This window comes from Trachypithecus francoisi, unplaced genomic scaffold, assembly GCF_009764315.1.
Source record: "Trachypithecus francoisi isolate TF-2019V2 unplaced genomic scaffold, Tfra_2.0 Lachesis_group10, whole genome shotgun sequence".
Taxonomy (NCBI): Eukaryota; Metazoa; Chordata; class Mammalia; order Primates; family Cercopithecidae; genus Trachypithecus; species Trachypithecus francoisi.
In genome coordinates this window covers 108,432,062-108,455,343 of record NW_022681455.1, presented here as the reverse complement: position 1 = coordinate 108,455,343, position 23,282 = coordinate 108,432,062, and the positions used below count along the sequence as shown (strand labels likewise).

Genomic DNA, 23,282 nt, shown 5'->3' with positions numbered 1-23,282 from the left:
GGCGCTTATAGTCCCAGCTACTTGGGAGGCTGAGGCAGGAGAATGGCGTGAACCCGGGAGGCGGAGCTTGCAGTGAGCTGAGATTGCGCCACTGCACTAACAGAGCGAGACTCCGTCTCATAAATAAATAAATAAAAATAAAATAAATAAAATAAAATAAAATATAAGCGGGGGGTCATAATCCTGACCTTACAGAGTTGTTGTGAGGGTTAAAAGTAATATGAATTCCAGGTTGATGGCACTCAGAAATCTACACAACACTCCTGTTTTACAGACATTCAGTGCATTAATTAACAAATATTTATTGAACCCTTACTATGTGCTGGTTTGGGCTCTGGAGAAGAGCAGGAGGGAGGTCCTTGGGTAAAGAGATACATTAATACAGAGGGGACTGGATTCAGGACATCCATCCCTCAGGCTTTCTCAGAACAATAAGGAACTCCTTGTCCACAGTGCTTCAAATGTGAGAAACACCATCACCATGATGCTCTGGCCTGGGCAGCTGTGCCCAGGGCCCAGCCAGCTTGGCTATCAGCCCACCCCTCTCCTCCAGCTCTAGGATAAAACACACAAAGCCCTTAAGCCCCTGGCCAGAGAGCAGATTCTTTCCCCCCTCCCCAAGCCCCACTCTATTCCATGGAAGAGTAGGGACTTAGAGAGCAAAAACCAGGGGAAAAGTAGGTCACAGCAGGAGGATGGTAATCTCCCTGATGGCTGGCCAGAACAGCCAGGCCCCTGCTCCTGGTCATCCAAGACCAGCTCTGGAAGACTTCTGGGGTATACAGCCCCAGCACCATCCTTCCTAGCAGTATGCCCAGGGTAAAGGTACCACCCCAAAATGACACACCTCCACAGTGGGGTCATTCTCAGTCCAAGCTCTTGCTGACTGTTGCGCTACCCATGCTGGACTTAAGAGTTCTATCTTTCATTCCACACCCTCCCACAAGTGCACCCTTTATATCCAGCCCTAGGATGGATGCTAGAGACACAACGAGGATTCTGACAAAAAGGACTTCCTGTCCTTGGGGAATCCACAGTGGGGAATTCTGACCTGTACCTAGACAATAACAAACTGGTGCTATCAGGAGCTGTGTGGACCTAGAGGAGCCTTCTGATTCAGCCTGTAGTCAGGGTTAGGGAATAGTTCCTAGAGGAGGTGATACTACAAGAGTGAGCCACTGCACCCGGCTGAGTTTTTCAATTTAGAAAGTAAAGAATAAGGCCGAACATGGTGGCTCATGCCTGTAATCCCAGCACTTTGGGAGGTCAAGGGGGTCAGATCACCTGAGGTCAGGAGTTCGAGACCAGCCTGGCCAACATGGCAAAACCCATCTACTAAAAATACAAAATTAGTTGGGCATGGTGGCGGGTACCTGTAATCCCAGCTACTAGGGAGGCTGAGGCAGGAGAATTGCTTGAACCTGGGAGGTGGAGGTTGCAGTGAGCCAAGATCGTGCCACTGCATTCCAGCCTGGGTGACAAGAGCAAGACTCCATCTCAAAAAAAATAAATAAAAAAAAAATAAAGTGAAGGGAGCGATAATATAAGTCAATGAGGAGACTATAGCAGTGCCTCTGTAAACCATGGTGTGATGGCTTGAAATAGGATCCTGACAGTCGTGGGAGAAGGCTGATCAGAAGAAGATCCCACCCCCAGAAGGCTTCTTCCTTCCTCAGATTCTGCCTAGCTGATTTTGCTCTTCCTTTCCACCGGTATGAAGAAGGGCTCCTCGCACACCACATGCTGTCATTCCACGGCTTCCAGAAAGCCTGCTGCAATTGTTTTGACAACACACCGCCTACCTCTTCTCAAAGAACAAGGTTGTGGAGAGCAGAGGCGAGAGGAAGCCTTACAGCGACCCCAGTTTTTGCCACTTCAGGTCCTATCAGGGGCTTGAATGTGGACTTCAACAGAGGCTCCCCACCTTCTAGAACAGGCCTCCTTCAGATAGACCAGAAACCCAGAGGAAGGGACTGAGCACACAGTCTGTGCTGTGCCTTGAAGGCTGAGGTGACAGGCAGAGAGAGGAGGAGGTGAAATGGTCAGGAGCCCAGAGGCTGGGAAGGGGGTGGAGCTGAGATCAAGGGCACTTCACCAGCTCACCTGGCCCCCAGGGGCCGGGATGGAAGGGGTAGGCAGTGCTAGGAGTGCAGGGCTGAGACCCCGCCCTCCCGACCTCAGCCAGCACAGGAAGGTAGAGGAAGACTGTGCATTCCGGCAGATCTCCGGTCTCCACGGGAGGAGCTCTTGGGACCTGCACGAAATGGAAAGCTTTGCGCTGCCACTGGGAAACCAGTGTTTGTAAGGAGGAAGATTGAGTCCCCTGTGGTGGCCCTCAGCCCCGCCTATTCCATCCAAGCAAAGGATCAGTTTCTGGGAGTCCCTGGCCCCAGCCAAGCAAGGCCGCAGTCAGGAGAAAGGAAGGAACTTAGTACAAATATAAATACCTTTAATGAAAAGCCCTGCTGCGCTCTGCAGAGCCTGGACAACCACCGCCAGGGCAGGGCTGGAGGCACAGGCACTGCCACCTGACCCGATAGGCTAGGCCAGAGGCCCCAGGAGGTAGGTCAGAGCCAGAGCAGCTGCCAGCAGTGGGGGCGCAGGGACCATGGGGAGTGCAGGTGCTGCAGCTGGCAGTGTCTCCTGGTTGGTTTCCGCGCCTGTACCGCGCTCCCGAACATGCACCGGGGCGCTGCACAGAGTGTGCAAGTTATTCGGATGGGGGGCCCGGCGAGCTTCTTGCTGTAGTGATTCCCACACTGCAGCTGCCTCCTCCGGACAGCCCAACAGGACCCGAGAGGCACAGGCATGGAAGTCATTCCAAGATCTGTTAAGGGAGTGGGATTAGGGGGATTAGGTGAGGCAAGGAGATTTTGGTTTGGGAAATAAAAGGTTCAGTCCCCAATGGTGGCACAGGTTGGGCCACTGCCTCGCACCCGCTGGTACCTGCAGATGGTCTCCAGCTCGCCTCCGCGGCCCATGCCGTCCCCCAAGCGGATGAGACACTCGGCGAAGCCTTGGTATATGGTGTCACAGCGGTTTGGGCCCGCTGCAGCTGCTGCCAGGGGAGGTACAAGGACTAGAAGTGGGGTGGGGGTGGGGGAATGGTAGATAGGATGAGCCAGGCCTGTCCCCCAGCCCCCAGGGGGCTTGTTTACCTGGGAGCACTCTGGGGATGTGACTCAGCGGAAAAAGGGTGCCCCAAGGAACTAAAGGGCAAATCTGGGGATTACCTACCCAGGCCCCCTTCAAGGTAAGACCCAGACTAGGATTTGCACAGGGGGAGGGGATGTTGTGTCCCCCAAGTCAGCCCTTCCTCTGAGCTTCTGGGGCCCCAGGTGGGATCAGGAGGGTTCACGTGAAGGAATCAGGACAGGGTGGAGGGGAGGGTGGTCCAGAGGCCCGGGACTAGAAACAGGTGCATCTCTCTGCGGTTTAGACAAGCTTTGCTTGGCCCTCCAAACTCTCTCTAAAGATAGGTATTTTTGGAGAGACAGGGCAGGATGCAGAGGTATTGGGATCCAGGCCAGACCCTCAGAGAGGACTTAGGGATCCTATGACTAATCTATAAGTCCTGCCATTGGCATGTCTCCCTTTATCATAAGAGGGGATGCAAATTTTGGAGTCCTTCCCCCATAACTAGGGCTGTTTGTGCCTCTCACTTTCTGTCCTGAAGTCACCAGCACACCTTCCTGGAGCCTTTGCAACTCTTCTCCACCCTGGTGCCCAGTGTTCCCACACACCCTATGCCCAGTCTGGCCTGGCTGGGTGAGAAGAGGGTGTGGCCCGGGCCCCCGACGCCCGCACTCACCGAGGGGCAGCAACAGCAACGGCCTCAGGGCACGGGGTGGTTGCCAGCGGCAGCTGCAGCGGCAGCAGCGGCAGTGGCAGCAGCGCATCATCCCTGGCTGAGAGCCTAGTGCGGGAGCTAGCTGCTTGGAGTGCAGCCCGTCCGCCCAGCCCCCGGAGGGAGGGACGGTGATTGGATAGAAGCCGGAGGTGGGGCTCCGAACCCAGCCGGCGGCTCCGCCTCCAACACCCAAATGGGAAAAGGAGCGAGAAGGGACCTCAGAGAGCAGAAATTCCCAGGAGCACAGGCTGGTGCTGAGCAGGCCCCTGGACCTTCACCCCATAAAAGGAGGGAGAAGGGAGATCTGGGAAGGTAGTTGGAGCAGATGAGTGGGTAACCCCGCCCCTTGGCTGGGTTGGCCTAGACAGAGCTCCACAGGGAAGAGAGGGCAGGGAACGAACAGAGGGCAGTTATGAGAGTCACACCAAAGACAAACCAAAAGCACACATATACTCCATTTTATTCCAAAAGCATTTAATTGAATTTCTCAATATTTTTCAAAAACAAAAAGATCCAAATTAGAGGTAAAAAGGAACATGGAAACTTCCACTCAAGTGGTGTCACGATCTCAGGGTCATGCTCCAGGCATGGCAGAACCCAAGCAGGCACAATACCTGCCCTGGGCCCAGCCTAAACCTTCTGACTACCACACCCTGTAGACCACGGCCAGTGCTCCCTGCTCCCTGACCCCCAAACACCCCAGAGATGGGGGCCTAAGCAGGTAAAGGCCAGCCGTGACCCTGCCTCGGCCTAGGCCTGTCTGATGGCCTTCAGTGCCATCCCACCCCTGGGCAAGGCAGGCTTAGCAGCTAAGGGAGGCTGGGGGTCACGAGACCATGCAGCATGAGGCTGAGACGCCGGGCCGCTTTGCCAAGTGAGTTGTGTGGCTCAGCCTGCAGGAACTGAAAAAGCTTTTGGCGCACCTGGGCCATAACGGAACCCATGTGGTCCCGAGTGATGGGGTCACTGTGGTCCAGATGCATCACGGCCTCTTCCAGGTAGCTGGGGATGGGGGAAAGGACAGGTTACAGGTGGGCAACAGCAGATGGGAGCGCCCCCTGGTGGCACTGAAGCCCAGAGGGAACCCTCTGGGTGAGGGCAGAGAGGATTGGTGGAGAAAATTAGGGAGAGGATTAAGGCAGAAGTAGGTGTCAGCTTCAAACTGCTCGCTCCCACTCCCCCACTCCCCAGCTCATCTCCCCATTCCTGGCTGCCCCCACTTACCTGAGCTTGAGGTCAGTTCGAGTGCCAAGGTCAGATGCCAGCTGCTGGATGAGGGAAAGGAGCACAGGCTGAGAGAGTGGGCAGGGTGGCTGCCCAAAAACCTGGGCTGGGTCCACAGTTTCACACACATACAGCACCAGGTTCAGGTCAGCAGCTGTCAGTGCCTGGAGGAGAAAAAAGCAGCAGTGTTTATAGCAAATATCAGGATGGAATGTCTGCTTATCTGAACTGTGTGGCCTGAGGGAGGATGACCACGGGGTGCGCTAGTGAGGGCTGCAGAGGGACTCAGAGAGAGCCCCGCAGGGTTGTATCGTTACCCTAGGGGATTGGGAAATGGTTCCTGAGAAGGGTAGTTGTAAAGCAAGGTGGGCTAGGTGGGAAGAAGGGGGTCCAGGAAGAGGAAGCAGCAGGGACAATGGCCTGGAAGCCAAAGGGAACCAAGAACAGTCTGCTGGGGCCAGAAGGTGCAAAGCTGGTGGGTGGAATGTATGGTGTGGGGGCTTGTCAAGAGACACGTGACCCTTACCAGGGCCTAACGCCTATCGTACCTGCTGGAAGGCCTGATTGAGGTGGCCCTGCTGCAGCAGCTGCAGGATATGGGCTTGCTGGGCCTGGCAGTCAAGATGGGCAGAGGGGACAGGTGTGCCAGCAGCTGAGCGCATGGCCTGCATGATGCTGGAGGTGACGGCGGCCTGCTGCTCCTTGAGCGCCACACTCACCTCACCCTTGACGATGCGCTGTACCTGTGCTAAAATGGACTCTTGAAGGCTGCAAAGGGAAGTGAGTGAGGTGAAGTGGACAGGGAGCCCAGTCTGGCCTTTCTCAAGCCCACCACCTTGCCCAGTACTCTGCCCACACACCTGCCCACAGCCACATGCAGCTGGTGCTGCACCTCCGCCCGAACACTGCTGGCCACGGTGGCTGCCATCTGCTCAGTGGCACTCTGCAGTGTGCTGACCAGGCCCCGCAGCTGGGCCAGCACAGGCTCCCTGGCCTCCTGTTCCCGTGCCTTCCGGCTCTTCATGTGGCTTTCTAGCTGCTGCAAGTCTGAGGGGTGACCACAGGGACTATAAGAGGAACAGTAGGAAAGAGGATAACCCTTCCCACCTTGGGCCATATGACCCCACTCACATTCCTGTGTCCCCAGTCGGAAGCTATCATTGATCTGCTGGAACATGGCCTGGCAGCTCTTCTCAAAGGCCGGCAGCACCACACTCTGGAAGGCTTCCCGGTAGGCCGCCTGCATCGGCCCCTGTAATGTGTCTGCAGCTGCTCGGGCGATGGCATCAGTCAAGTTCTGGGGTTAGAAGGGGGAGCCAAGTTGAAAACCTGAGCCTGCTGGGCGCAGTGGCTCACACCTGTAATCCCAGCACTTTGGGAGGCCGAGGTGGGCAGATCACGAGATCAGGAGATCGAGACCACCCTGGCCAACATGGTGAAACCCTGTCTCCACTAAAAATACAAAAATTAGCTGGGTGTGGTGGCGCACGCCTGTAGCCCCAGCTACTTGGCAGGCTGAGGCAGGAGAATCACTTGAACCCGGAAGGCGGAGGTTGCAGTGAGCTGAGATCGCACCATTGCACTCCAGCCTGGGAGGCAGAGTGAGACTCCATCTCAAAAAAAAAAACAAAAACAAAACAAAACAAAAGAAACCTGAAAACCTGAGCCCAACTTGGCCTGACTAGGCCCAGGAACCACCACCTCCACCCACATCTTGGGCCCTATAGCACCTTGGACTTGAGCAGCTTAGAGATGTTCTCTTTCATGCTGCCCTCCACAGCTGTGAGCTTGGTAGCCACTGAGTTGCTCAGTTGGCCTGCCATAGGCTCCAGACTCCTTGAGACACCTGGCAGAGGGGAAGAGGGGGAGGTGGAGCCATGAGAAGAAGGTTGATAGGTACCTCCACTCCCACCTGAACCACCCAAAAGGAGTCTGCATGCAAAACTCACATGGAGGGACTGTCTTCTTGATCTCATCCCGTATGCTGCGCTCTAGCCGCCCAGCTACAGCTGAAGACAGTGCTTGGGACAACTGCTGTGTCAGCTGCTCTTGCAGCTGCCCTCCCCACTGCTGCCCCTCAGCCAGTGCTCGCTCCAGCCGCCGCTCTGCGCCGTAGCTAAGGAACAGGCCTGGAGCAGGTCGTGGAACTCTTTCCCAGGCCAAGAATGCTGCCCCCATCCCTATGCCATGTTGTGCTACCAGTCTCAAGGATACGCTCCTGCTCGTGCCGGGTCTCAAGGGCACGTTCTACGTGGCCTGTGACTGTGCTCTGCAGGCCTTCGAGTTGGGTACACAGACGCTGCAGCAGCTCTTCTTGGCTGTGCCGCAGCTCTGCCAGCTCTCTCTGCTGTTGCCAAATTAGCGCTGGCCAGTCCTCAGGGGGCTCTGCCACCTGTCAGTAGCACTGACAGTCACATGATGCCTGCCCCACCCATCCCCACACACCAGACCAGGGAATGGCCCAGGGCCCTTCTCCACCCCCGCAGAGTGAAGTTCCACAAGTACAAAGTGGGCTCGTTCACTTACCTGGTGCTCTGGGAGCCGGGATCCCATGGCTGCATCCCTGCCATAGGTGAGAAGCACCTCAGGCTACGTCAGGCAGCCTGGAGACCACCCTCTCCCTCCCTAGGATTCCTCCCTACCCATCATCCTTCTTGCTTTTCCTTTTGAGCTTGGGTGAGGTTCGAGGGGATCCCTTGGTCTTCCACTCCTTGGCAGGCAGCCGTGGAGCAGGAACTTTGGTGCCAAAGCCTCCTGAAGCAGAGGCAAGGCTGGCCACCTCATCATCATGGTCACTGTGGGAAGGGGAAGGAAGAGTAAGCCTCTGCCCACTTGCTGCCCATCCCCCCATGAGGACAATGGTATAGAGTGGCACCCACCTTTGCTCAGCACTGGCATCCTGACTGTCACGTTGCTGCAGCAGGTGATATGGTGGTCGGTGGAAGGCCAGGCTCTTGTGCTTTTCCTGAAGGCCATTCCTGGGGCTGGAAGGACAGGCCAACTCAGCAGAGGATGAATCTATCTGAAGTCCCTCCTGCTAACACACTTTTCCCCTCCCAAGCTCCTCACCTTTCTGCCAGGGTGCTGCAGGTCTCACGAGTAATGTCAGGTGCTGTGGGCCAAACCTGACTGTCAGGAGTCGAGGCCTCCTGGGTCAAGGCTGCCTCCAGGAGGGAGGGGGTACTATGCCGATCTCCGTCCCCAGGGCCTCCATCAAGGCCAAGCTGGGGGCCGAGCTCGGGCCCTGGCCGGGGCCGTGGGGACAGTAGGTGCAGTGCTGAGGCGGCTGAAGCCATACTGTCTGGCTCAAGGCCCTCTGGTGCAGAGGAGCCAAAACCACGGGACAGGGCCTCAGATGCAATCTCAGGGATGTCCTGGGACAGGGCAGTGGAAGCTGAGGAGATGACATCAGGGGAACGGGTGCGGCTAGGGGAGGCTTGGGGTAGCCCCAGGGGCTCCACTTCCTGCAGCTCCAGGGACAGTGCAGAGGCGGCAGTAGGCACCTGAGGTGGGCCAAAGATGGGGGTTTAAGTGACAGGAGGTGAGGCAGGGATGGGGGCACAGATACGAGGTATTAGTATTAGTAGTAATGAGAGACGGGGCAACAGGGTCAAAAGGTCAAGTGGGGATACAGGTCAAAAACGAGGCCACAGCCTAGAAGAGGAGGTGGAGACAGGGAGGCTAAGAAGACACCCACCAAGAAACACAAGAGGGTGAAATGACCTCAGGGAAACATGGACCATGTCGGGTAGAGCAGGATCAGCAGCAGGGGGGTTGGGAGGAGCCCACCACCTACCTTCCTTGCTGCCGCCCACCTGCTCCCCACACTTCACATACACACCCATTCACACACCTGGCCCGGCCCCTTGGGAGTCAGTTTGTCGGCTGGGGCTGGGAGCAGGCCGGGCAGGAGGCCGCGTGGGCTTGCCTGCAGGCTGCCGCTGCTGCTCATTGTCAGGCTGCCATCCAGCTGCAGCTTGGTGCTCAAAGTCAGCTCCTCAGGTGGCCTGGTGGGGGAAGGTTGAGATGTCAGCAGCCAGAGCTTGGCATCATCTGGTACCAGCCCCTGCCATCCTCCATCTCTGACCCTTGCCTCACCTGGTCAAGGAGGGGTCCACAGCTGAGGTGCTGCTCATGGCAGACACAGCTGTAAGGGAGCTGCTGCTGCTGCTGCTGCTGCTGCTGCTGCTACCACTGCTGCTGCTGCTGGGAGAGGCAGTGATCTGGGGAGATGCAGGGAATAAGACCTGTGGCCTATGGCTGAGGCATTCCCAGGTCCCCCTACCTTGGGAGAGTACCTGCTGCAAGGAGGCGCTAGGTGTCATGAAGGCGTCAGGTGTCATCAACTTGGGCTTGGTCTCACTGCTCAGACTGAGGAAGTTGGCGGGTGCAGGCAGCTCCACCATTCGTCGGAGGTCAGGCTGGGAGCCGTGAGCGGCTGACCCCAGGCCGTCAGAGCCCAGTTCAGGCCGAGACTCTCCAAATGCTGCAGGGCAAGTTGCCACTTGAGTCAGATCTCAGACCCTGGTCAGTCCAACTTACCCTACCTCCCTCTCACGCCCTACTCACTAAAGTCCTCGTGGGCAGTGTGGGTGGGGAGTGGGGCCACCACATCAGGGTTCAGCTGTGGCTGGAAGCGGATCTGCACATCTTGCAGTGCCCTGCAGGAAAAGAAGGGGGAGAATAAAGTGCTCCAAGGGCAAGGATCAGTAGAGTGGAGACAGACACAGACAGGGCACTGATGGGGCTCCCCAAACACTCACTTAGTATGCACACAAAAGAGCTTGATGAGCACACCGGCCGCAGACTCCATGGCACCAGCTCCGTGGGTACCATCTGAAATGATAGTGTGGATGATGAAGCCCCTGGCCCTCTCTGTGCCTCCACAACCCCCTAGATATATGGACACATAGCTCTGACCCTGGGGCAGCTCACCAGCACCCAGGCTGTCATTTTCCTCTTCGGCAGGCAGCACCTCAGTGTGCCGCAGCCGGCAGCGACTCACAACCTGGATACCGAAGCTCAGCACAGGGTGGGTGAGCAGGAACTCCGAGATGGAGCTGAAGCAGGCATGGCCCTCCTCCTGGTTCTGCAGCAGCTCCATCACATAGAGGACCTGCACAGGCAGAACGTTCCTAGCTGAGCTCAGAGGCTAAGGGCTGCAATGCGCCACCTGCCCCCCGGCCTTCCTCTATAATCCCAGCTCTGCCCAGGGTACCCCATGGCAGCCTACCTTCCGTTGCACGTCGCTGAGAATCAGGTATTCTGCTGAGAGGTCCAAGCAAACCTTGAGGCTAGGGGGCACACTCACTGAGCTGAAGATATCTGGGGAGAAGCTAGAGAGCCACAAAGCGGAGTGAATGAGGCTGAGAACTGAAGGAAGCCACATTCCCAACCTGCTGCCCCTGCCCAGTCCCCCAGCCTTCCAACCACTCCTTACCGAATAGTCTGCAGGCAGGTCCAGGACACCGTACACCACATCTTTAGCTCTCGGTTCTGGTCAGCACCAGTAATAAGGAACCTCCAGAAAGGGACACTGCAAGGCAACAAGGCACTGACTGGCTGGCTGGGCCCTCTGCTGGGAGCCATGGTCCAGCCCACCACCCACTAGGCTGCCCACTCACTCACTCAGGGTCTTGTTTCTTATGGTTGTCACAGAACAGGAGGCAGGAGAGGGGCCGCCCATCATGAGGCTTCCACTCATGCAGACACCTGCAGGTAGGCAGATGAGGGGCCTGAGTGAGCAGTCCGGTCGGCTACCTCAGGAGGATCCTGGTCCCTGAGGCCCTGCCTTACCTTGGCTCATCTTGCCCCTCAATGTAGATCTGCCAGAACTTGACATAGCCATCATGGCTCGCAGTAGCCAGCACAGTCCCATCAGGGGAGAGAGCTCCTTCACTGAGGCACTAGAAAGAACCCAAATAGCTTTGCTGACTAGAGGTGAGAACAAGTCCTTTCCAAGTGAGAATGGTAATGAGCTGGGCTGACTCATGGTGGGACTGGCATGCTTGTGTGACTGACTGAATGAACAGGGTCCCTAGAGAAGGCCAGACCTGCACGGTGCTGCGAGGTAAGGAGAAAACTGCACAGGCAAGGGCCACTTTGAGCTCAGCGTCCCCATGGGCAGAATGCTAGTAAAGCTGCCCAGACAGCTGTGGACATAGGGAACAGAGGATGGATATGAGGAAGGGGAGGGCAGGGAAGGCAGGAAGTCATAGGCTTACCGTGCTATGACCTTTTACCACAATGAAGCCCTGCTTGATCTGGCTGACATCCACAGGCCAGGTGCTGTGGCTGGAGCGGAGCATGTCCAGGTCCCACACCTCAGCCTGGAAGGCACAGAGAGGTGAGTGTGCAGCCCATCCCCACACTATGGCTTCTCTGGTGCCTCCTCGCCATGCCAGCCCCCTCACCCGGTCTTCATGCAGCAGGGCCACCGTCGGGCTGCTCTCCTCACAGCAGTCCTCGCTCTCCTCAGGGATGAAGGGGCACCAGATGATCCTGCGAAAGTGGTTCAGTGGCGTGCCCTCTGGCTGCCGGATATGGACCAAGATCTCTTCTCTGAGCAGGGTGTTAAGGGCTAGATAGGTGAATGAAGAGGCGTGACACCCAAGCTCTGCCCACCCTTCTTCAGTCCCACCACCCACGGGAAGGAATGGATACTGAATTTTGCCATTAACCAGAGCCAAGCGCCACACGAACAGGTTGCCTGCCTCATCCAGGCAGGCCAGCTGTGGAGAGTTGAGGTGTGCAAAAGCCAGATCAGCCACACTGCCTGTGAAGCCCTTGAGCAAGGTCCGCTCCGAAGTGCTGACACTGATCACCCGCACCATGGCGGAGCCATTGTTGGCAGCTGGAATCAGGAGAGCAGTGGACCATGAGTACATATCCAGGCTCAGGCAGCAGCAGAGAAGCGCTGCCCCTGCCTGTCTCCCTGCCACCACTATAGTCTCAAGCTTGGTTTTCCCACCCAGCTCCCCAAGAGGCAGCATGGACAAACCTTCCATTGTACCCCTACGGCCTGAGTGGCCTGATGTTGGAACTGGCTCTGTTGGACGTCCAGCACAACATTCCTTCCTCCCCACTGTCTTTACTCACCCCGAATGGCATAGGCCAAGAAGGAGTTAGACACAGCAATCAGGTTGCCATAGTAGTACTTCTGCTCCCAGTCATACTTGGCGACAGGCTGAATTTTCACCTGAGAACCCAGGGTGAGAAAAGTCATGGAACTTCCCCAGAGCCTAGGTGGCCCCCAACATTGGGGATGGGAGAGGATACACATGCAAGTCCAGCTACCCCCTGTTACCTCCTGGAGCCAGACTCCCACAGAGGCTTGGCACCCAGCCCTGGCTTCCTGAAACTAGGAAAATGTCAAGGTGGCCCCACAGGAACTGGCAGCATGAGGGAGACCGGAAAGGCTGGGTGTGCCCCTATACATTATATATGGCACAGCATCCTAGTACCTACCTTGTTGCTTCCCCGGGCCTTGCTTGAAATGCTAGAGTCACTGCTGGCCACAATCTCCACCTCCTTGGCCAAAATCCCAATGCAGGTGGAGCTATCATCTCCTGAGAGACAGCTGTGGGGAAGAGTGCAAAAACTTTGTCTCTTATTCACCTAAAGGCTCAATGGGCAGGGATGGGAGGAGGCGAGGACATAGCCAGCCTGCTGAAGGTATCTAGTCCAATGTCAGCTTTGCCTGGTCCGCTGGCCCCAGACCCACAGCTCCGCTTGCTCACCTCCTTCCTTGGGAATGAGTCTACTTTCATTTTAAACCAGGTATCCAGGCCAAACCCTTGAACATGTACTTGCCTCTCATCCTAGTGCAAGCTCAAGCTCCACCCCAGGTCATCTAGAGAGGAAGCAGCAGAGGCTGCTGGCCCTGCTCACTCCCCATCTCATGGCTTCAGCTAGGCAGACACCCCAAACACACCATCACCACCATTGTCATCTCCTAGGTACTCACATGACCTGCTTCTCTTGCAGGTTAATGGGTGGCATGGCCCGAAGACCAGTCTTATTTGTTGAGGTACCATCACCTGAGCAGAGCGGGTCTGGGACCAGAAGCCCATTGAGGTCCCCATTGTAGGCACTGGATGGCCGTGGGCTCTCTGCACTGGGGCCTGGGGACAGAGAGGGTCACTCTGATAAGGTTGCTCGACCTGCCCACAAGCTTCTCCCCTTGCAGAATTTCCTTCAAGAACTATGAGGTGTTCTAGGAACACTCAACTGAGCAAAGCATGTCCATGAGGAGGAGAGCCCTGTGTTCATCTCTCGTTCCATAAACATTGATGTATGCAGGACCAAGGATGAGCATGAGGCTCTTCTGCCTGGGGGAGGGGTACAAGCCATCAAGGACCCTTTGAGGCCAGTTAATATTCAGGTCTGGGTTACTACAGAACTCTGTGGACTCTGAGTGAGGGCATAGGAAGGGTCAGGAAAGACTTTATACAGCAGTTAATGTGGCCAGAACACACAAACACAGGAAGGATGGAGGGAAAACAAAGCTGCAGAGGCATCAGGTATGATGCTGTGGCACTTAGACTCTTCCCTGTGGGCCATGAGAACCATAGTTTCAAAGGGGAAGGGGACGTGGTCAGTTCTGGCCAGTGGGATGATTAAGATAGCAGGCAGAACGGTTGAGAATCTGGGTGAGAGAGATCAAGGCCTAGACCAATGTAGTGTCAAGAGTCTGGAGAGAAGATGGGCTCCTAAGGCATGGAAGGGCACTGGTAAGACACCGCGCCCAGCCCTCAACAGTAAGATGTGGAAGGGGCTGCCCCACACAGAAATGGCTCAGAAGAAGCTATCTTGGGCAAGTAAACACAGAATGCAGGGACATAAAGGAGCTGGGCCAAAAGGAGAGAAACTATGGGACAGAGTGTGGAGTAAGGAAAGACAGCATTTCAGTTCTTTGCAACTGGCTGGGTTTCAAACACTCTCATAGGCTCAGATACCATTTCCAAAATCCCCAAATGGCAAGGAGCCTATGGCTCCACATTCAGGAACATAGCAAGTTTCCAGTCACAACAGTCTTTCAGTTCTTTTGGCGCGATCCTGGCTCACTGCAACCTCCACCCTCTGGGTTCAAGCAGTTCTCCTGCATCAGCCTCCCAAGTAGCTGGGATTACAGCTCAGCTAATTTTTTTTTTTTTTTTAGATGGAGTCTCGCTCTGTTGCCCAGGCTAGAGTGCAGTGGCACGATCTTGGCTCACAGCAACCTCCGCCTCCCAGGTTCAAGGGATTCTCCTGCCTCAGCCTCCCGAGTAGCTGGGACTACAGGCACATGCCACCATGCCCGGCTACTTTTTTTTTATTTTTAGTAGGCGGGGTTTCACCATCTTGGCCAGGCTGGTCTCGAACTCCTGACCTTGTGATCCACGCGCCTCGGCCTCCCAAAGTGCTGGGATTACAGGTGTGAGCCACCATACCCAGCTTTTTTTTTTTTTTCTTTTGAGACGGAGTCTTGCTCTGTCGCCCAGGCTGGAATGCAGTGGCATGATCTCGGCTCACTGCAAGCTTCGCCTCCCAGGTTCATACCATTCTTCTGCCTTAGCCTCCCGAGCAGCTGGGACTACAGGTGCCCGCCACCAGGCCCGGCTAATTTTTTGTATTTTTAGTAGAGACGGGGTTTCACCGAGTTAGCCAGGATGGTCTCGATCTCATGACCTTGTGATCCACTCGCCTCGGCCTCCTAAAGTGCTGAGATTACAGGCGTGAGCCACTGTGCCCGGCCAATTTTTATATTTTTACTAGAGACGAGGTTTCACCATGTTGGGAAACCATGTTGGCCAGGCTGGTCTCGAACTTCTGGCCTCAAGCAATCTACCCACTTCAGCCTCCCAAAGTGCTGGGATTATAGGCGGGAGACACCGCGCCCAGCCCTCAACAGTCTGAGTTCTGACCTGTTCCTCTAGTGAGAGGAGATAAGAAAGAGCTGCTTGGGAAACAAGGGAATCAAGTGCCAATCAATAAACAAAGGAGTTATAAGGAAAGCCTCCAGGCCACTTCATTCTGATCAGAGCCACTTTAGCTGTTCAGTGACAAGCTGACTACTCTCCCTTCCATGAAGGGTACCATGAGGACAACCAAAAAGCAGGCCCAGGCTGTACATGGTTGGCTATGTCAGGCTCTACCAAATCTCTGCGGAGTCTAGTCTGCAAAGCAGCTGAGCAGCAGGAGAGGTCCACGCCCAACTCATGAGTGAAGAGGGCACATACTCCAGGCCTGGCACAAAGGACCCAGTGGTCTCAGGCAGCAGATGGATTTTCTGAAAGTAGGGGTTAGTTGAATCCACCCCTAGTGAGCACCAGTGCCTGCTTCCAGAAGCAGCCAGTCTGGGCCTCCCAGCAGGTGTAAGAACAAGATCTGAGGAAACATCAGTTCTCCACTGTACACCCACACCGTCATCACCGGCCACTTCAGAGATCCCTAAACCTGTCAGTAAACTAGTTGCCTCCACACGTGCTATTTCCTTTTCCTAATAGGTGGCTTCTATATACATGCCTTGGGTGCCTTTCCTGACACCCAAGACCCTGTTCACATTACCAGACCTAGCCCACTCTCCCCTCTCAGACCTGCACTCTGCACTCACCGGCCTCCACCCTTCCTATGCCCATCACAGTATCCAGACACTCCTCTCTTTCAATGACAACAGTGTATTACAACCCTCTTAGCTGTGTCTTGGGGAATCTTTGGAGGCAAGACTAGTTCTGAGGTATCATTAAGAGCCAAAGCGAAATATGAATGAATGGGAACCAATTAGGGCTTGCAGATATTTGTAGCCTAATTCAGTCAGGGTGGTGAGGTCTGTGGTTTGCCTTCATCCCAGAAAAAACACGGAATTGAGGCTGAACACCTTCCTCCTGGAAATCAGTTTCAGAACGGGAGGCCTGGAGTCTTTATTCCAGAGAGAAGGGCAAGTTATGGGGGGGACCGGCGGCTCTTCAGCATCGCGCTTAAGCCTAGGCCCAGAATTCCATATACGGAGCTCAGACCAGGCCTCTGAACCATGGCGAAAGGGAAGAGGAGCTAGGCCAGTCCCAGGAACACTAGAGACCTCGGGGCCAAGAAACCAGAGGGACCCAGCGGATTCAGAGAAGGGACCTCACCTTCAACCCAGACGTTGAAGGACGAAGCAGAACAGCCTGAGGACAAGATAGGGAGGGGTCACACCCAGGGGTCTGCGCCCTTCAAGGGGCACAGTCAATCCCCGTCCACCCTTACCCGCCGGGAGGATCCAGAGCTGGTCCTAAGGGAGCTGCGGGCCCCAAGGGCGGTTCAGACGCGCGCCGCCCTTTTGTCAGCTCGCCTGGGGTCCACCCCCGCAACCCCCGCTCACCGCCTGCGGGTCGGTCCAGCTTGAGGATGTCCCGCAGGTGCTGCGTGGCGTCCTCGATGTCGATGCTCGCGCAGGAGGCCATGAGCCCAGCGGCGAGCGCCCCGCCCGCACCGCGTTCGTTCCGCCGCCGCCGCGCACCACCCACCCTCGCCCACCCGCGACGGGGCGAGACAGCAGGACGCCGGTCACTACACTCAGTCCACCCGCAGTTCGCAAACCACCGCCCGCGCAGCGTCCCTTAGCCCCGCCAACCCCACCAACCGCCTCCACTTCCGGCCCCCACTAGCCGAGGCTCCCGGAACCTGCCAGGGACGGAGAAGAAAGGTTCCGGGCTGGGGGTGGAAGCCTAAACCCCACCCGCAGCGCGTCCCCCTCGGCGGCCCCGCCCCTGTGCCCGCGAGGTCAGGGAAGTTCCACAGGGATGAGGTAAACGTCCACGCACTGGGCCAACCAGAACCCTACTCGACTCAGAAGCCGCCAGGTCCCTGCCCACTCCCAGAGCATGGACTCCGATGGTCCCATGACAGGGTCAACTCAGCCGCCTATGCTAAGGTCCTTCAGACCCCCAGAATATGCTGAATTGGCCATGCCTCAGGTTCCCTTTGGAGAATGGGTGTGAATAACTCAAGGCCTGAGGCGACCCTCGAGGTCATAAAACTCAGGAATTGCAAGAGCAGAGATGGTCCCACCACAATGATCAGTCATTGTTCCCCACTGTCCCCCAGCATCCCCTTGTCCCACCTGGCACCCTCAGGTTGGAAGAAAGAAACCACAGTTTACAAATTCTTCTTTATTGCAGACAGTTCAGGCACAGGTACATGGAAGAAGCTGTATTGCAGATTTTACACAAGGTGGTTTGAGGCAGCAGGCACCTACCTCTTCCCCACCCCTTCTTCCCCAAATACACATCAGTCTAGTGATCATTCCCACTGAAATCTCCTGAGCATGCTGTCCTCTCAAACAGCACACCATCCAGCCCTGTGCCCAATGTCACCCGGCAATCTATGGGATCTGAGGTCCTTAGCCTCCACCCATAGTGGGACGGGGGAAGGGTATCCTTTTACACGTCAGATTTAGCTGTGGTGTCCTTACCAATCCTAAAACCCTTAACAGGGCACTGACCCAAATCTTGGGTTTGGTTCTAGCCTATCGTTGCTACGTTGCCACTAGGTTTATACCATCCAGAAGTCTGTGGGATGGGGGGGCTGCATTTGTACTGGGCAAGGCCTTTGTCCCCAAAATGGAGAAGCAGAAACTGCCCTAATAGCCAAGACTCCCTGGGATTTGAAGACAGCATGAAGTCTGTATGCTGAGGAAGGGAATAGAGAGAGGCCTGGCAATGTCCTGCAGCGGTCTAAGGGGTGAGGACTCCTAAATTATGAGTCCCTCACAGACTGCCTCCTTCCACAGCTCTTGACCTATATACTCCAACCCAACTGGGCCTGGCTCTGTGGGCAGTGGAGGCTGGCTCTTCGGATTACCTGCCTTTGGGTAATGATATCCAAAGCAGATGGGACAGGAGCTGAGCTGCCCCTCTGCCTGGTTTGGTGTATGTGGGGCACCCTGGATATGATCCTGATCCTTCTGGGGATACAGCAGACCCCTCCCTTGATACTGCTGAGACCTCAGCCCACAGGGCCTGAACGTGATGGGCCATTTTGTCAAGGCCTCTCCAGCTTCAACAGGATTCAGGATCATCTCTCCTGCTACTAGAGTCCTGAACCTCGCCAGAGCAGAAGTCACAGGAGGTATCAGAACTGATTGCACAGGCTTTAGTGCGAGAAGCTTCAGGTCGGACCTGAGCTCTTCCTGCCTGCTTTCCCAAGACCAGTCGCCCTGTGGAGTGGGAGAGAACTGCCCTACAGGGCTTCTGAGAGGCTAGCTGGGAGTGCTGCTTCAGCAGTTTCTCCCTGAAACAGGTATTCAGAGTTGGGGCAGAAGTGGGAGGGTGAGACATGAGACAGACAATGGGTCCGGGTGGCTTTCGATGCCCAGCCAACTAGTAAACTAATTAAAACAATTTAAACTGTTAAGAAAATTTTTGTGGTTTTATTGTATCATGAGGCATTGAAACATCTGAACAAATCAATGTCTGGGCGGTGAGGCAGCTGCTTTCTCCTTCACTTCTTTGGGTTACTAGAGCAACTTGTAAGTAGATTAAAAAAAAAAAAGGACAACCTTTTGCATTACTTAAGTCTTTCCAAGGCATGCGCTGGTACAACACAAATTTCTCCCATCAGATGCAACTAGTCTAGCGTCCAAACATCATGCACAACACCTCGGTGGCAGCAGCGCACTGCGCCCACTCCCGCCGCGGCCCTGCTCATTTGTGCATGATATTTGGAGCATCTGGAGGAGTGGGAATAGTATTGGGAAGAGGAGGGAGGAGGAAACAGCATGAGTGCCTAGTTGAGAGGAGGTCAGCCGAAGTTGTGCAGGGCGAGCCTGAACATGTCATTGGTGCAAACCCAAGCATCGTTGATGTTCTTTAATAGGAACATCTGGTGGAACCCCATGATGGGGTCTTCATCCGCCTGTGAGGAGAGAGAAGAGGATTCAGTAAGGGGATCAAGAAACAGGAAGAGAATTCAGTGGTAGGAGAATAGGGAAATGTGGACTTTAGGATCAGGCCCTACTGTCCTGAACTCAAATCCCAGTATAGCCAAGGGGTACTTGTGAATGTGAATTGATATAATGTATGAAACAATGCCCTGGGCACATGGAGACCAACAATCAGCCACGCCTACTGCTATGTGTGCTTAAACTGCACAATAATTCACCCTTAGCTATAGCAAAGACAGAGGATGTACCTGCCTCCAAGCACATACCTCCAGGCACAAGTGATCACAATTTTGAAATGAATCCCATAGTATTTACCAAGTACTTAGAGTATCAAAAAAAACTGCAAATGATATTGAAAACATAGGTTCGGCCGGGCGCGGTGGCTCAAGCCTGTAATCCCAGCACTTTGGGAGGCCGAGACGGGTGGATCACGAGGTCAGGAGATCGAGACCATCCTGGCTAACACGGTGAAACCCCGTCTCTACAAAAAATACAAAAAACTAGCCGGGCGAGGTGGCGGGCGCCTGTAGTCCCAGCTACTCCGGAGGCTGAGGCGGGAGAATGGCGTGAACCCGGGAGGCGGAGCTTGCAGTGAGCTGAGATCCGGCCACTGCACTCCAGCCTGGGTGACAGAGCAAGACTCCGTCTCAAAAAAAAAAAAAAAAAAAAAAAAAAAGAAAACATAGGTTCACCATCTGATGATGTTTCCTGTCATGTAATAAACAGTATTTGAGATGAAAAAAAAGGCAAGAAACCTGCAGCCAAACTGCAGAAACTAGGATGAGGCCTAGTTGAAACAGGAGCCTAGCTAACCAGCACTGTCTCTAACATCACCTGTTTTCTGGGAATTATCGTCATCAAGGAGGTAAATCAGTTGTTTGGGAACTCCACATTGGACAGAATCACCAGGAAGAACGTGAAGCCAGGTAGGAAGGAGCAGTGTTTACTACCCTTGCCTGAGAAATTGAGCAATGAACTCCCTACAGAGACCTCCTGAATTCTGTCCCTCTTCAGGCGCAGGCAGTGAGCAAGACATCTTGGACAGGCAGGATAAACTGACACAGGAAAGTCCAGGCCAGAAAGCAGGTGCCTCTGCGTCCACTGCAGAGGCCCACAGGACCACCTACACACCCACTCTGGACTCAGGAAGCCCTGTCCCAGCTAGGCTAGAGAAAGCAAGCATGTGACCATGTTATTGTGAGACACAAGCCCAGACCAAGGGGCAGCCAATTTGTCCTGATATTTTTGGGAAGAAGGGTGTTTTTGGAAACAGAATCTGGCTTGCTTTATTTATTTATTTACTTAGAGACAGAGTTTTGCTCTCGTTGCCCAGGCTAGAGTGCAATGGTGCAATCTCGGCTCACCGCAACCTCCGCCTCCTGGGTTCAAGCAATTCTCCTGCCACAGCCTCCCGAGTAGCTGGGATTACAGGCATGTGCCACCACACCTGGCTAATTTTGTATTTTTAGTAGAGACAGGGTTTCTCCATGTTGGTCAGGCTGGTCCCGAACTCCTGACCTCAGGTGATCTGCCTGCCTCGGAGTCCCAAAGTGCTGGGATTACAGGCATGAACCACCGCGCCTGGCCCAGAATCTGGCTTTAATAGGCTGAAGCACAGCAGGTCCTTGGAGAGTTCCTGGCAGGTCTGCGGGACCACAGGAAGTCTCTGAGAATAACAGGTCTTGAGAAGGAGAAAGGAAAATGCAAAGAGAAATGAGTTCCAGGCCAGGCGGTGGCTCATGTCTATAATCCCAGCAGTTTGGGAGGCCAAGGCGGGTGAATCACCTGAGGTCAAGGAGTTGAAGACTAGCCTGGCCAACATGGTGAAACCCTGTCTCTACTAAAAATACAAAAAATTAGCTGGGCATGGTGGCAGGCGGCTGTAATCCCAGCTACTCAGGAAGCTGAGGCTGGAGAATCACTTGAACCCGGGAGGTAGAGGTGCAGTGAGCTAAGATTGTGCCACTGCACTCCAGCCTGAGCAACAAGAGCGAGACTCTGTCTCCAAAAAAAAAAGAAAAAGAAAAGAAAAAGAAAAAGAAAAAGAAAGAAAAAAAGAAAGAAAGGAGGAAAGAGGAAGGAAGGAAGGAAGGAAGGGGGGGGGGAGGGAGGGAGGGATGGAGTTCCAGGAATCTGCTTTGCTCAGCAGGTGAGGAGCCAGCAGCCAGCCTGAGGAGTGGTAGCAAGGGCTGCAGTAGTGGACTGCCTCTCAACACCCAGCTGGCCTGTCCACCTTGACCTTGGGGCAGGTGGGAGCCTAGTGGCTTGGCACCCCAGTCCCATCCTGCTCCAATACTTCTCCCTTTTCCAGATAAAGGCTGTAGACCAGTGTCTGCCAATAGGACTTTCTGCAGTCACAAAAATGTTCTATATGGCTAGTATAGCCGAAGAAGTATGTTTTATTTAATCTTAATTAATGTAACTTAAAAATTGCCACCTATATGTGGATAATGGCTAGCATACTGAACTACGCAGCTCTAGACAGTCACTTTGTCTGGGTGTCCCTAAATAAGCCGGCCACATCCACAGGGAAAGCAGGGACACAAGACTCTCCTCTGCCTGCCCACCCCTCCCTACCACTGTGACAGCACCATTACCTTAAGCTGGCCCACAACCATGCTGATGATGCAGCTATCTGGAGTGGGCTGATGGTCCTGCGCGGTGATGCTGTGCTGGATTTTCTGGAACGGAAGGCTCTGCAAGAGAGAGAGTGGGAGGTGGGAGAACCAAGGCCCGAAGAGGTGGGAAAGGAGGCACCTGCACCCTGGCTTTCATCCTTACTTACAGACAACTTCTCCACAATGGCAGCTTTCCCCTGGAACTGTTGTCCTTCCCACGTAAGGCATGACGCATCAATCTGAAAAATGCACAGGAAACCCCAGGGTTGGTACCTCAGAGTATAGGTATCTCTAAGGCCCTGGAAAGACTCTGAAAAGGGTCTTGCTTGGAGAAGTGTGGCCACACTTCAGTTTCCCTGTCTAAAGAGGGAGACTGAGTATAGGCCCCAAACATTACACTATCAACATCTTCAAGTATACCCCATTGTCCCATGGACCCAGGCTCTGAAAGACTATTTAATAAAATATACTTCCCATTTGTATTTAAGAAGTCATATGGCCACTGATATGCATAGGCCCAGGAGGGCTATATGTGGCCTGAGCTCAGCCATCCTGCTGTGTGGTGTCAGTCCCCAAAAGGTGTCGGAAATATGGCCAGGCACGGTGGCTCACGACTGTAATCCCAGAACTTTGGGAGGCCAAGGCAGGCGGATCACAAGGTCAGGAGATCAAGACCAGCCTGACCAACATGGTGAAACCCCAGCTCTACTAAAAAATACAAAAATTATCTGGGTGTGGTGGCGCACGCCTGTAATCCCAGCTACTCAGGAGGCTGAGGCAGGAGAATCGCTTGAACCTGGGAAGGGGAGGTTGTAGTGAGCCGAAATCGCGCCACTGCCCTCCAGCCTAGGTGACAGAGTGAGACTCCATCTCAAAAAAAAAAAAAGTCATCAGAAATAACTTGGAAAAATTCCACATTCATCACCTTCCACGGCCCAGGCTGACTTCCTCTGTGGACCTTCTAGCTAGCCTTCTGGATACCCCTGGGGTCAGGGAGAGATAGAGGCTGACAAGGCCTCCCAAGGCCTAGTCTGGGACCCACCCTACCACCAAGAAGCAATATCTCACATGTAACCCACTTAGCTTAGTTCCACCTCAAATCTTCCTTTCCACAGCCTTCAAGGGCAGAACTCAAAAGGACCTCTGCTACTTACTAGCTGTGACATTAGTAAGTTATTTCTCTGAGTCTTCGTTTCCTAACCTTCAAAGGGGTAATGTGCTGAATATTATGAAATAATAAATATAAATTGTTCTTTTAGGACCTTGCTAACTCTCTGGCTCAGGCCTGCTCTAAGAGATAATGAGGCCAGGCTGGGCACAGTGGCTCACGCCTGTAATCCCAGCACTTTGGAAGGCCGAGGCGGGTGGATCACAAGGTCAGGAGATCGAGACCATCCTGGCTAACATGGTGAAACCCCATCTCTACTAAAAATACAAAAAATTAGCCGGGCATGGTGGCAGGCGCCTGTAGTCCCAGCTACTTGGGAGGTTGAGGCAGGAGAATGGCATGAACCCAGGGGTCAGAGCTTGCAGTGGGCCAAGATGGCGCCACTGCACTCCAGCCTGGGCGACAGAGTAAGACTCTGTCTCAAAAAAAAAAAAAAAAAAAGATAATGAGGCCAGTGGTTCACACCTGTAATTCCAGCACTTTGGGAGGCCAAGGTGGGCAGATCACTTGAGGTCAGGC

General features: G+C 54.5%; 3 protein-coding genes across 11 annotated transcripts in view; all 3 read right to left on the bottom strand.

Moving 5' to 3' along the window:
• Positions 1-266: 266 nt before the first annotated feature.
• Positions 267-4,005, bottom strand: NRN1L (neuritin 1 like). 3 transcript variants are annotated; one of them, XM_033219741.1, is made up of 3 exons: positions 3,812-4,005; positions 2,947-3,079; positions 267-455 (listed from the first exon to the last, which is right to left on the bottom strand). In XM_033219741.1, the coding sequence occupies exons 1-3, from the start codon at positions 3,900-3,902 to the stop codon at positions 398-400; spliced, it is 282 nt and encodes a 93-aa protein (XP_033075632.1). In that variant the 5' UTR covers positions 3,903-4,005; the 3' UTR covers positions 267-397. The 3 variants fall into 3 exon arrangements, with proteins under 3 accessions (XP_033075632.1, XP_033075630.1, XP_033075631.1); XM_033219739.1 differs by lacking the exon at positions 267-455 and adding an exon at positions 2,429-2,827; XM_033219740.1 differs by lacking the exon at positions 267-455 and adding an exon at positions 2,429-2,827 and having other exon boundaries at positions 2,947-3,058.
• A 298-nt stretch (positions 4,006-4,303) lies between these two features.
• EDC4 (enhancer of mRNA decapping 4) lies at positions 4,304-16,738 on the bottom strand. Of its 3 annotated transcripts, XM_033219736.1 has the most exons (30): positions 16,416-16,691; positions 16,186-16,221; positions 13,041-13,197; positions 12,542-12,653; positions 12,173-12,272; positions 11,738-11,927; positions 11,488-11,635; positions 11,299-11,403; positions 10,871-10,980; positions 10,703-10,786; positions 10,515-10,610; positions 10,308-10,410; positions 10,010-10,190; positions 9,838-9,910; positions 9,644-9,735; positions 9,373-9,560; positions 9,173-9,297; positions 8,928-9,081; positions 8,144-8,577; positions 7,954-8,058; positions 7,717-7,869; positions 7,601-7,637; positions 7,289-7,466; positions 7,024-7,179; positions 6,805-6,920; positions 6,206-6,371; positions 5,935-6,121; positions 5,623-5,842; positions 5,075-5,238; positions 4,304-4,852 (listed from the first exon to the last, which is right to left on the bottom strand). In XM_033219736.1, exons 1-30 carry the CDS (start codon positions 16,495-16,497, stop codon positions 4,660-4,662), a joined length of 4,245 nt encoding a protein of 1,414 aa, XP_033075627.1. In that variant the 5' UTR covers positions 16,498-16,691; the 3' UTR covers positions 4,304-4,659. The 3 variants fall into 3 exon arrangements, with proteins under 3 accessions (XP_033075627.1, XP_033075628.1, XP_033075629.1); XM_033219737.1 differs by lacking the exon at positions 16,186-16,221 and having other exon boundaries at positions 4,308-4,852; positions 16,416-16,738; XM_033219738.1 differs by lacking the exons at positions 16,186-16,221; positions 16,416-16,691 and adding an exon at positions 13,305-13,415 and having other exon boundaries at positions 4,310-4,852.
• Positions 16,739-17,190: 452 nt separating this feature from the next.
• The window catches only part of NUTF2 (nuclear transport factor 2), a 28,277-nt gene continuing 22,185 nt past the window's right edge, over positions 17,191-23,282 (bottom strand). For all 5 annotated transcript variants that reach the window (XM_033219731.1, XM_033219732.1, XM_033219734.1 and 2 more), the window contains 3 exons: positions 21,763-21,834; positions 21,575-21,673; positions 17,191-18,949 (listed from right to left, as the gene is read on the bottom strand). In XM_033219731.1, coding sequence (XP_033075622.1) covers positions 18,836-18,949; positions 21,575-21,673; positions 21,763-21,834 — 285 coding nt within the window. In that variant the 3' untranslated portion in view covers positions 17,191-18,835. The remainder of the gene's footprint in view (positions 18,950-21,574; positions 21,674-21,762; positions 21,835-23,282) is intronic.